Raw genomic sequence first — 13121 nt, 5'->3', positions numbered from 1 at the left:
GTTACTTCCATCAGATGTTAAGTTTTGCATGATCCAGGTCTAAGTCTTAGGAGTCAGCTCCGCATACCAGAAAAACGAGGCAAGGTCACCGAAAAAGAACAGGAAGCCATCTAGAAATAGCAAGGGAGCATGGTACAATGCATTCAAGTAGTAACAGGGCACATAACGTTCAGTCTGGTTTCTTACCACCAACTGTGCCCAGCTGCAGTTTTCTAAGATGAATAATCCTATCACGTCAGAATACAGACAGAGGCAGACACCTGGTATCTCCAGGCTTTTTAAGTTTCTCTTGAAAACGATGCAGGCTGTGAGGAATGGGTGCTCTGCAGAAGAGAGGCACAGAACTGAGCAGAGGGAGTCCCTCCGCGCTGGCTGCTGCAGGTAGGAAGGATGGAGCAGACATGCTCAGCACCTCTCAATCAGGGCTCGGAAGCTACACTGATGAAAAAAATGTCATCTGAAACCAGCAAAAACTATCCAGCAAGAAACCATCTCTTCAGGCTTGAGCTGAAAGTTGCTATATATATAAAGCCAATGTCTGAAAACATTCCACATATTTTTATTTATTGGCATAAAGCCATTAAGCAGCATAGCATACTGTTAAACTTAGAAAATTGCTGTGTTAATAAAAAGGAAACAATTTCAGAATCACTCCTCAGCGAACATTGTTACAAAGCTCCTTTCACTGTTGCTGCTTATATGCAAACCCATGACTTCTCTGAACATCCTGTATATGTTACATGTACAGACTAGCACTCCCTCTGCTACTGATGCACACAAATACTCTTTTCTCAGATTACAGGAAAACCAGGAATAGCATTGCATAACAGAATTAACATCTTTGCATGCCTCCAAGATCAGGATTTCAGGTCCATGAGGAGCTGTGAGGCTCAGCTGCTTGCCTGTGTTGCTATCCCATCACCATCAGGACTCTTCTGGTGTCTGCTGTCATGTGCTAACACTGACGTGCGTCAGCATCCTGAATTAAGTTTCCGGTTTTAGCTATAAAACAGCCAGAGCTGGGATGAACCCTGCTCCGAGCTCAGGCAGCGCAGGGACAGAAGACATTAACCACATTACCCACCACGTCCTTCGCTTCTCTGCTGAGCTCACACCACCCGAGGTGCCTCTCACCCTGGCAAAGCATGGGTCCTGCCTCCCTTCAATCATCTTGCTCCAGCCCTTAACCAGAAGGCAAATGGAAAAGCTTTTGGTAACTTCCAGCTGATCTTGGCTGGGAATGAGTGACTCACAAAGGAAAAAATTCACTGCCGATTCCTTCACAATCAAAGGTCAATCAAAGCTCACACTGGGACCTGCGGAGAGGCTTTCCAGTGTCTCACTGGCAACGGCCAAGGCACCAGGCTCCTTATTCCATCCTTGTTTGTGCTTAGGAAGGTAGATTTGAAGGCTGTAAATATTGTTACACATCTGGCAAGGCATGCCTGAGTGGAAAAGCCATCTCGCTGAAGGTAAGCGGCTACAGAAGAGAGGAGCCGTCGCCTCTGCCTCCAGCCAGCCCGCAGCAGCCTCTGGTGCTCACCAGCTCCGGCTTCCTTTCCCGCGCCACTTTCAGATGTCAAGCAATCTGCAAAGCTGCACTGTAGTTGTGAAAGACAGTTTTCTCTATTTCCATATGGTGTGAAGTCTTCATAAGGCTCGGCTTATTTTCCCTAAACATGTCAGGGTTTTCTCGTTACTCCCCACGTGCAACGATCCCACTCCCTCCGTGTGCCGAGCTCTAACTGCGTCCATTATACTTCCCTTCCACAAATATTATTTCACTCATAGCCCGGCTCTCCCAATTGCATGATCTTCTGGAATTCGCCACCTTTATGTGGAGGCCATTTCTTCCAAAATACTATGTCTATAAAAGCAAGGACTGCTTGGGGGGTACAAGGGAAGGGATCGCATGTGCGATCTGGCAGGACTGCAACCATCCCATCTTCTCCTCTTGCACATCAGACAATTAAAATGGGGCTGCTGGACTAAAACCAAGTTTTGGGAAATATCAAAACTTCATATTTCAATAGTAAAAAGTTATCTACTTGAATAGAAAAACAATACAGACATGCCAACATTTTTCAAGCCAAATTTCATTACTTAAGACGATCTTAAGATGTTTCTTATACTAGGTGCTTTGTTTCTGGGGTGGGAGACATATTGCCCCCATTCTTAATTCACATCGAGTCAGAACAGTTCCTCTGTTCACACCAACACCAACGTAATAAAAGAAAGAAAACCACAAAACGTGATTCCTGTTGTACTAGCTAAGGGTTTAAACATTTAAAATGAGTAAGCTCTTCAAAATCTTCAAAGTGCTGTTGGCTGTAACTTAGCAATGCTGGCTGTATGCAAGTCTGTCCAAAATACATAATTTGCCCCTTCAGAAATGCATCAAAAGTATTTTCTTATTTTTAGCAGCAGATGCCCAGCCACTGAATTCCTGTTGACAAAACTGTTTAACATCTATAAGTGGAAGAGTGCAAAGGTACTTGAACCTGAATGTCTTGCCAAAAGAGGGATGCAATGCAATGTTTGCTCTGCATATGTAACTCTACCCAGACACTCGTCTGCTATATCCAAAAATATGCTTACAATCTAGGAATTGTAAGCAAAAGGATTTAGAAACAGGTGTAAGACAGGATAAAGCACAGAAATTGCTCCTCAAGTATACAAACAGATGAACAAATAAATGCTTTGTATTTGTTGACTAAAATGGTGGATGCTACGCTGTAATGAAAAAAGCCAAATTAATTGATCCTAGATAGTGCTAGATATGCAAAACATAGTAAGCTGCAGAAATTATTCCTGCTTCACAGAAATAGTTTACAAAGCAATTGCAGGGTTTAATACTATGATTAACGAAGGCTCTGATCACCTCCAAGGAAACCAGTGACTGGGAGAAAGTCAAAGAACTGCCATTTTGCTTGACATCAGACTAAGTTTAGAGCACTGACATTTGCATTTTTAATTTTTGTTTTGTTTCATTAGATTTTGAGGTTGTTCTAATGCTGAAAATTCTAATCAAACTGCAGGAGCCCCAGATTTTTGGAAAGGAAGTAAGTTTGTAAGATGTACAACCACCTTGCAATTGCTGCTGAAAGTTTACTTTTTGAATGAAAAAACCCCAATGTCAGGGAGGACACTGAAGACGCCCAAGAACCAAACATCGTGCAGCAGTAAGGAATGCTGCAAGCTCACTCTAGTCATTACATATAATCTTAATCAACAGAAAATTGGGTAGGTTTAGGTTCCCAAGCCTTTTCTTACCCAAAGAGAGACTTCATCTCCACCTGAGGAAGAAACCTGAGAATAAAAGTTTGTAAAAGCAATGGACTCATGACACCTTCATTACAACACCGTAAGCTCAGGCTACGAAATACTTTCAGCTGAAGAATCTCACAACTACATCACTCAGTCTAAACTATTTCTGCATATTGAACACTTTGCTTTGGAGACAAGAGAATAATGAAATTCTTAATCTCATCAGTGACGCCATAAGCCAATCATCAAATGAAGCTAACTTATTCTGAGCTTCCAAAGAGGATGTCAAGAATTTGCTGTTTCCTTTATATATTTGGTCTAAACATTCAGTGTTTGAGTAAACAGAAAAGATGATAGACCACATCCCCACTCCTGCTCCTCCCCACTCCAGAGACATGCCCAGCAGTAGCACATCTGCTTAGACCTTTCACAAAACAGGCAAGTTTGCATGCTGTGCACTCCTGGCCCACGGCATTAAAAGGTGAGGAGAGAAGCAGTAGGAAGCATTTCCTTGATCCAATGTACATGCAAGAGCAAGCCCTCCCTTGCATGCTTGGAGCAGCATGGTGTGCATGCACGCGTGTGTGCACATGGGACATTTACTACACACACTGAGCAGCTGATTTATTAAAAACCACCTGAATTCCTCCAAAAAGAGCTTTGCATCTTCATGTAGAACTATTTCTATACCAAATTTCACAGTTCAAACCCTAGTGCTTCGCTTACACAGGATAAAAGTTTTTTTTTTATTTGCTTTAATATCCCCCCTGCTTTTTTCATGAGCCATAAAGGAGCTGAACAGCTCAACGTTCAAAGTCCAAATACGAGGTTATAAATTTTAGTTCTCTGGACAAAATAATAGCTTCCCTGCACCTGCAGTCACTACACCTAACACAGTTGCCAGTTTCTGAAAGTTGGTTTAATCTGAGTCATCTGAATGTGGGCTGACTTATGAACACAAATCTAAGAAGTATGTTTTCCGGAAAAAAAAAAGCACATCATAACGACACGTTTGTGTACAGTTTTGGGTTTATTTTATTTGTGATGTATGATGGGGTTTATTTCAATAATGTGCTGTTTTATTTTGAAAGCAATTCTGGGCACGATGACACACTTACTACTATGGGAGATCACCTTGCAGGTCATCCTTTTTCATAGAAGATTATATCATTCCTATTTTAAGTTTTTCATCTAGCCAGGCTTACACATTAGAGGAAGAACTTCATTACCTAATGGTCTAGATATACTGTGCTAACTGGCTTCTCAAAATTAGATCTCTACTTCCTTCTAATGCAGACTTTTACCAGAATCAGTCATAGCTTTAACATAAATGAGAGCAAATATGTTCCTATCATCAGTGCTTAGAGCTTGTCCATTAAATCTGAATGACCCTTTCATATTTTTAATAGACAAACATCTAAAGGCACATGCAATTACAAGGAAATAGGGGAAATATTTGTCACAGGTATTTCCCACCCTTTCCTCTTGAATGTACTACGTGAACCGCAGATGATGTAACTGTTCTTGTGCTATTCATGCACAAATGTGTACATATAGACATATGTGTATACATACATAACTACATACATATACACACACATATATACACTTATGCATACGTATGAGCATATATATAAATGTATTTACACACATGCACTGCCCCACACATTTGTCCTGAAGAGAACACAGAGGACCCACTAAGGACACAGGCATTTACTGTTAATCAGTCTTCAAACAGCAACTGTTCTTACAAACCCAGGCTCATATCTGTGTTTGAAAAGTCTGTAAATAATACACCATTAACTTTTAATTCTCTCTTTCCCACTCTTACGTGTATTTTGTATTAAAATGGAAGTTATATAAGGTTGAATTGAGGTTGCTTTTTCATATTACATTAACGCTATTTACCACGTGCAGCGCTAATCCCCCTTTGAAAAGAGACCATATTAGCAATTCTGAAAGCTTATGTTACCATAGCAATAGTCTATCACTGTGAAATATTTATATAATGTCTAACGTTTTGACTATGCAACAGCCATCTTCTAAACTGTACTTCCTACTTAGCCTGTGTGTTACGTTTCCTCTCCGTGCTGAGCAGCACAAAGTACCCAGCCGGTGCCTAACTTGCACTGTGCAACTCCAAAAAATCTCACGCTGTGTAGATGTACCCACACCTGCTGCATCTGTGTTTCCTATTCCTGCAAAGACACTAAGGTCCAAACATTTGGTTTGCACCTTGTGCTAACAGCATATGTCCAGCGAGCAGTTTATATCTACTCCCAAATATGTGATATTAGTAACAGGTAACCTAAAAGCCCTCCTGTTGGGTTAAATTCTACTGAAATTTCCCAAATCCAGGGAAAGCAAGCCAGCTGTCGGCAGTGAGGCACAGGACTTCTGCATACATGCAAACAGGGAGATAACGTTTAACATGACACTAGCTTACCTTGCTTCCTCTCCTCCAACCTAACCCCCTTTTAAATCTTGGTGCTTGCATCCCTTTACAAAAGATCATTCTCTAAACATGGCCTACCAAGTCCAGCACAGTATCTCCACCCCCCAAAATAAATTAATTGATGCATCTCCTGGTGCGGGGTTGCTTTCACACACCACCCAATGCAGGGCTGCCCATCACTTACTTTGATGTGCTCATGCAGCTGGGCCTCATGCTGCCGGGAGAGCTGCTCATGCTGCCGCTGGAACTCGGCGATGAGGATCTGCCTCTGGATCTGCTGTTTCTGCTTGAGCGCCAGGAGCTCCTGCTGGAGCTGCTGTTCCCGTAGTGTCGGCTCCGTCACAGGCATGGAAAACTGGTGGTCCAAGCGCAGATCCATTGGGACTGAAGTCGGCGCAACTTGCAAGGGCAGTGCTGTGGTCACATCAACTACAACATGAAAACACAAGAGCAGAGATGAGTGTATTCCCCATTCACACAGGGATCTAGTTCTCATACTGTGTCCAGGAAAGACCTTGAGGAACCATGGATTGAATCAAGAACAGTACCATTAAACTCAACCCATTTTTTAAATGGTAAAAAAAAGCACTACAGGAATTCAGAGTTCAAGAAGCTTTTCTCCAGCCACCACCTCCTACAAACGTGTGTGTTTTCTAAAAGCAATGGACTTCAATGCATCGCGCATGAACCTTCTTGATACCATTCTACATCTGTGTATTCAAAACATACACCTCCATTCCACTCTTCTAGGATCACTTGAAATAAGAAGGCTAAAGCTTAATCTAAGACTTCACAGAAAGGATCAATCTTGACTTAAGACGGATCAACTGATGAAGTCCTATGGTCAGGAACACGAGGGTCCCATTTTAAGAAACTTATGCAGAAAAACACTGTGTGCTGTACCCTTCACAACCAGTTTTCAAAGGAGCTTAGCCAAAAGCAAACAGGCAATGAGGCATCTATGAAAAATTATTAAGTGCTTCGGTGACAGACTAGACTTCCTCACTGCAACCACCTGAAAGGTGCAAACACATCTCGCAGGCAGCGTGGGGACACTGCAGGGCAGGCAGCGACAGGAAGCTGGTGCCCAAATAGTGACTGTGCAAAGACTTGCCTCTGTCGTTCAACTCCAAGCGGGACAAACCTGAAGCACAACCGAGACTAAGGTAGAGAACAGTAATGTGTACCAAGAGACGTACGCTAAGAGAAGAGAAAGGGAAAACTATCACCTTGATTATCCGTGTAGTAAAGACCAGTTCTTTGCTTACACAAAAAACATCTCCCTGAAGACAAAGGGCTTGTTGTAAAAAAGCGCAGCAACAGACATCTACAAAAAAAATAGCTTTGCAATAACTAAACTCAGCTTGCTTCTGCTAAAAAAAATTACTGCCATCCCATGAATGACTAAAGATTTCTAAATTCCACCTGAATGACAGCTCTGCATTTCACATCTACTCCGTACATTTGCCAAATTTAATGCCTCTCTCTACAGGGCAATCACTCAATAACTCTTCTGATACCTTTGAATGAACATCATCTGCAGAATAAAAGAGGCTAACCCTTCAAAAACAACAAAATTGGAAAATAAAGTTGGTTTGTTTTTTTTTTTCCCTTGGGGTTTTTATTTTATCTAGTGTTTGGGTTTTTTTGGTTTTTTGGTTGGTTGGTTGGTTGGTTTTTTTAATATTTAAGATGTGTTTCTGCAAGGTTGGGAGGGAACATCAGCAGCATCACTGAAGCTGGATCAGTCACACATCTGCTAAGACACCTACTCCATGTGAAAGGGTTACCCAGGGTTTGCCAAAGAGTCTGTGGGGCTCCTGCACACGCCTGGGGAAGGCTATTAGATCTCATGGGGGTAGAGATGCCGCCCTACTACAAAACCATCGGTACAACCCACCACGAGGCTAGCCCCAGTAGGACAGACATCCTCCCAAAGCAAAAGCAAAGGCAGTTTTACTACGCGAAAACTAATTTCTCCCTGCCTACAAATGAACTAGCTGGTAAAGTAAACTCCAATTCAAAAGGAAAAGCACGGAAAACATTTAGGAACTGCAAAAGGCTTAAGGAAAAGTTTTACTAAGACAGACCGCCAGCTTTCACCACCTGTATGTCACCTGTGGAAACACTACTTGAAGAGGAACTTTCATTTTATACAAAATTAAACTCTTATTTCACTTCAAGCCTAATCATTAAACTCTAGGTCTGATTTCAGCCACCTCCTCGAGGATGTGAGACAGGAGCGCAGAACCAAGTTCACTGTGTTCTTCCAAGCAGCGCGTCCTCAGAGGTCACCTGAAATCAACTGTAAATTGTTAGAAATAAATGAGGACCCGGTGCTGAATGTGGCATACAGCTCTGGTCACACAAGCCACTTTGCTGTCACCCTTCTGTGCCATCCCCTGGAGAGAGCCACAGCAAATGCCCACACATAACATTACAAACTCTATCAGGACATTAGTATCATCAGTCCCAGAGAAAGAGTTTTAATAGGGTCTTCCTCAAATGCTATCCATTTATTTATTTTGCCAGTAACTGATGCATAAGAAGTTGATGCTGGTACAAGCTGAAGCTAAATGAAGCACAGAGGCACAGAAAAATGAAATTTAAAAAAAAAAAAAAAAAAAAAAAGTGGAGTAAACCAGAAAAATCTGGGGTGTTTTGTAAACCCACATAAACCAAAATGCATTGCCAAGGGCAAGGCCACAATGCCGGGACAGGGACCACAGGAAAGGCAACGCCATCCTAGACGGCAGCTCCTTCGAAAGGACGACATTGAGCAAAGTGGTGGGGTTTTAAAAAGCAGAGCCAGGCCAATGCTGCTGGAGCTGAAGGGGGGAAACAAACAAACAAAGAAAATCACGTACTAAGAGATGAATGGACAAATTTTGCTCGGTCTACACAAGACCGATTTCAGGGAGAACATCATCACTTCTTCAAAAGCAGAGAAATATAGTTTAGTAGAGAAATATAGCTTAGTGTAGGAAATGGAAAGCACAGTAAAAAATATACCATTGCTTTTATTTGAAAATAAAGATACAAAAAAGAGGGGGGTGGCCTATAGAGACAAAATTATGAGTTGAACTCCTTTAAGTTTCTGGAGAAGAGGGGCCGTGGTTTTGTGTACCTCACAGCGGGTCGTTCCTCCAGAAATCTCAGGGTGCCCACGTACTCCCTCAAAGCTGGGAAAGCAATGCTACCCACCCACCCATCGAGCCCACGGCCGCAGCAGACACCCGGTGCCCTGCCACACCATCCCTCCTGCCCAACACCCTGCAGGCAGGTCCTGTCTGCACCCACAGGGTGCGGGGGCTGCCTCCTGCTCAGTCACATATGACCCCCAAAGCAGGCTGCGGGAGCGCAGCATGCATGCAAGAGCAGCGTGCTTCTCCCTCCCTACACCCAGCTTGTGCTGGGGAGGCGAAGACTTTTTTTTTTTTTTGGATGGAAACATTTTCTGCAAAAGGTCACATTACTGGAAGTGTTGCTATTTTTCAACCCACAAGCTCTTCCCTCCACTTCCCTATTGTTTTCCTTCCTGTGGCCTTTCCCCCACTCTCCTCTCCTCCCCACAGGACCAGAGCTGGGATTCCTCGCCACAGGTCACCGAGCCACAGCCAGGGATTTCAGGAAGAATGCCATACTCTCACCTATAGATAACCACTCAAACCCACCTAAACAACATATTCCTAAGCTCTCCTGGGTAATGGTCGATGCTTTCCCACGTGCTCGATACTGTGGTCAGCCCCTTCCCATTCCTACCCACGGAGCATCCCTATGGCAACTGCCGCAGCCGCTTGCACAGAAAAAACCCTTCATCCATTTTCCCGGCACGCGAGTGGGAGCTGACAGCTCGAAACCAGCCCTGCGGAGGCTATCTTGTTTCACGGACTATCGCTTCACAAACTTCTCATCTCAGATGCAATGCTTTAAATAAGACCCAGGTTTGCCAGGATTTCAGTATTTCAGAGTGACAGAAGAAGGTTTTGTATTCCTCCAGCACTGTTCAAGCTCAGGCAACCCCATAACAGCCCTATATCTATACAGTACCTGCCCCAGCAGCACAGCATATGGGGCAAGAGGTGCAATCTGAAACCATCATGTGTCCCAAGGACTGTGGGAAATGGGATGTGTCCTGGAAAAGTACAAGAGTAAGTTTTCCATGCCAGTAAAAACCCCATTATATGTTGGATCTTTACAGAAACTGGGGAGAGAGAAAATAAAAAGGAGTCCTAATGCAAATTAGGTATTTGCAGCTATTTGGTCAAAACCAAAAAGAAGCCCTCAAAAGCAATCCACCTTCAAGAATATGATCCACCGTGGCTATCAAAAATCCATTTTAATCATCTGCATGTGAGTATTATATCCTGAGCATTACTAATGTAATTACTGTATGTTACAAAAGACGTACAGTGATTATTCCTGGAATAGCAGCAATTTTACCAGGTGGCAAATCTAGGGGAACTCGACAGGCTACCGCACTGTTTCACCAGGGCGGCGGCTTTCCAGCACGAATGAGATCCAACTTTAGAAGAAGCTGAAACAGAATTATACAACTCAGCTTGGTCTTACCCCACTGAATCAAACCTATAGTGATCACTCCAACGTAAGGATGCAGACACACCTGACCATCAGCAATGCACGGGATCCACGTAGAAATGATGTCCAGGCAAGTGCTGGATATGTGCACAGTGTTACTTGGAGCTCTCCTATTACCCCTCCCCTCCCCAAATTTATAGACAAATACCCTGGAGCTCCAAAACTCCCCAAAGATAATCTTGAGTATGATTTAATGCAACTTTATAGCCCCCAAGGCTCCAGAAGAGCTCGAAACAGTTAATCCTAGAGGATCAAACTCAATGAGTCAGTAAACCAAACAGCGCAGCAGGCTCCGTGAATCACAAGCCTTTTAAATGCATTGACTATTTTTATGTCCAGATGAAGATTTCTAAGCACCTGGCAATAACATCTCCCATCTTTTATACATGTGGACTAAAGGTCAGCGTTACTAATACAGAGGTAGCAGTCACTCGGTCCCGCTTACCCTGTCTCCACGTAAATCGGTTTAATACAGCTCACTGAATTTGTCAACGCTATTTAGGCTAAATGCAATTTTCCTTGAAATCCACATGCATTTTCCTACATACACCTTTATGATCCAAACACTGTGTTTCCTAAAAGCAAAAAATAAAAGCTTTCTACATGTTAAAATAAATCCAATTTCAGCCAGAAGGGAAACACTACTACTTGTGATCACTACTACTTCTGATCGTGTCTTATGATAAATGACTCCTACTTTACTCCCTAAATAAGGGCCTTATCTTGCACCGTGCTGGACAACGGTCCCGAGAAAACTTGACAAACCTCGCATTTCCCATCCAAAGGGACTCATCCCCCCCGAAACGCCCGATGCGCCGGCACGGGGCGCCAGCTGTGGAGATCGCGACCACAATTCCCATTCAGAGTCTCGGCGGAGGCTGCGTCATCCCCAACTCTTACTATTTCAGTCTCAAAAAAACCCCCTATTTGAAATGCCATGAGTTCCCCACAGAAACAGCGAGTGCTTCTGACCTACAGAGCCCTCCCGAAAACAATAAAACCTTCTCTGCTTAATGAACACATCATCAAAACAAAAAAGCCTGTATTCTTATGAATATTTTATGGTAGACTAAAAAATTGCTTTTATAGGTTCTGCCTTGAGAACATATTAATACAATCAGATTCATGACGTAAGCAAAAGCACAAAGACTATATTCAGAGTTTTAATGAGAAATACCATAGCCATGAATTAGAAGACAAGATCGCGATTATGAATAATAAACTATCTCGTGTTCTCCCTGCCTTTTCCTTCCCTGTAGGAACAGAAGGAGAAAACAGGAGGAATTTTACCTTTTAATTTATTTTTTTTTAACCTAGGCATGTAGGGATTTTTTCTTCACAGTCAAGTTAGAAGTTTCTAAGCAAGTTAGAAACACTCTGCTGGCTTTTCCCTCCCAAAATAAATAAAATATGGCTATGCATCAAAGACTGCCTGTCTGTTGTACGTTAATTAAGAGCTAAAGCATTCTAGTCCCCATTGATTGCCGGCACAGAGCGGCCTTGTGGGTGAGACTGTAAATTTGACATCATGCAGCTTGCCCATAACACCACTGAGTGGAAGTCATCTTAAATACATTTAAGTTGTTAAACATGTTTGCTGTAAATAAACGTGATAAGCTCAAACCTGAAAGTAAGACTGCATTTTCTACAAAAAATGCTTGACATTAAAATCATTTCACATAAAGGCTGCAGATAAACACATTATCAGATCAGTCATATGCTGAGTTTCTTCCATGCTCCAAAATGGAAAATAACTTCTCTACAAGTACTGAGCATTTTGGATGGGATTAGGGGAAGGTGACACTACTTAAATACATGCATACATATTTAAATAAAACTAACAGTAATAACTGTATTTTCTTCCCCTTCTCTGATACAGTATTTTTATGCAAGCCCTTGAAGGACTAAAATATAGAAAGACTCAGTCCTAAAAACACACTAAAATGTATGTTAAAACAAAATTTCAGTACAAGAAGTACACGGGATATTTGAAAGAAAGATTTAAATTCAAATCTCATTTCAGCATAACCTTTACTTCAGCTGAACTTTAAAAATATTTCTCAAACTATTTTTTTAAAAAATCAAAAGCTGTTGCCAGAAAGACTCTTTTTCTCCCCCCCCCCCTTAAGCAGCACAGAAAACTGCCTCTCTCACATTTTAAGTACAACGTCACCTTCAAATGGAAAGTGCATTAAACGTTTTTCCTGAGACCTCCCCTCCCTCCGGCATGGAGCGAGTCCCACTGAATTTGCACAGCTCCTTCCCAGCCGCCCTGGTTCTTTAGTCAGCAATTCCCTTTGGCTTGAAGGGAGAAATCGCATCAGCCTTCCCAAATCTGCTGCAAAATGCTGGGGATGAGTGTCTGGTGAAGGCTGGAGGAAGAAAAGCAGCACCCCACCGCCAGCCCCAACAGTATATATAAAGTATGGACATACCACCACGTGCCTGCGACAGAGTAAGCTTAGGAGACAGAGTGCACAAAACCCCAATAAAAAAGCATTTCAGCTCCTACAGTAACTCTATAGTCCCTGGTGCCTTTCCAAATCACTGCACACCAGGGAGGGGACGCTCCTCCGGACGGCTGCGGCTGAACCTCCCCGGCCAGTGCTTTCCAGAAACCATTGACTCAGCTTCTCCCCCCGTTTCCCATCCTCTCTGGACTTGGGCTTTATTTCTAACTAATGAGTTTGCTTTCTAATTACTGGCGTGCAAGCGTTGCCCTCCAGACAGATTCTGCCAATAGCGGTACGTCAGCCTTTGAGCACACACACAAAAAATAAATACACAAGTAAGAGCCTGT

At 42.8% G+C, this 13121-nt stretch overlaps 1 protein-coding gene across 14 annotated transcripts in view; it reads right to left on the bottom strand.

The window, feature by feature from the left end:
* HDAC4 (histone deacetylase 4) overlaps positions 1–13121 on the bottom strand; it is a 269534-nt gene that overhangs the window by 121147 nt on the left and 135266 nt on the right. For all 14 annotated transcript variants that reach the window (XM_087731761.1, XM_087731766.1, XM_087731763.1 and 11 more), the window contains one exon: positions 5907–6151. In XM_087731761.1, coding sequence (XP_087587887.1) covers positions 5907–6151 — 245 coding nt within the window. The remainder of the gene's footprint in view (positions 1–5906; positions 6152–13121) is intronic.

This window comes from Nipponia nippon, unplaced genomic scaffold (assembly GCF_047370975.1).
Source record: "Nipponia nippon isolate SJK-2023a ecotype South Korea unplaced genomic scaffold, ASM4737097v1 scaffold_5, whole genome shotgun sequence".
In the NCBI taxonomy this organism is placed as follows: Eukaryota; Metazoa; Chordata; class Aves; order Pelecaniformes; family Threskiornithidae; genus Nipponia; species Nipponia nippon.
The sequence above is the reverse complement of the archived record's forward strand: the minus strand, read 5'-3'. Positions and strand labels throughout refer to the sequence as shown.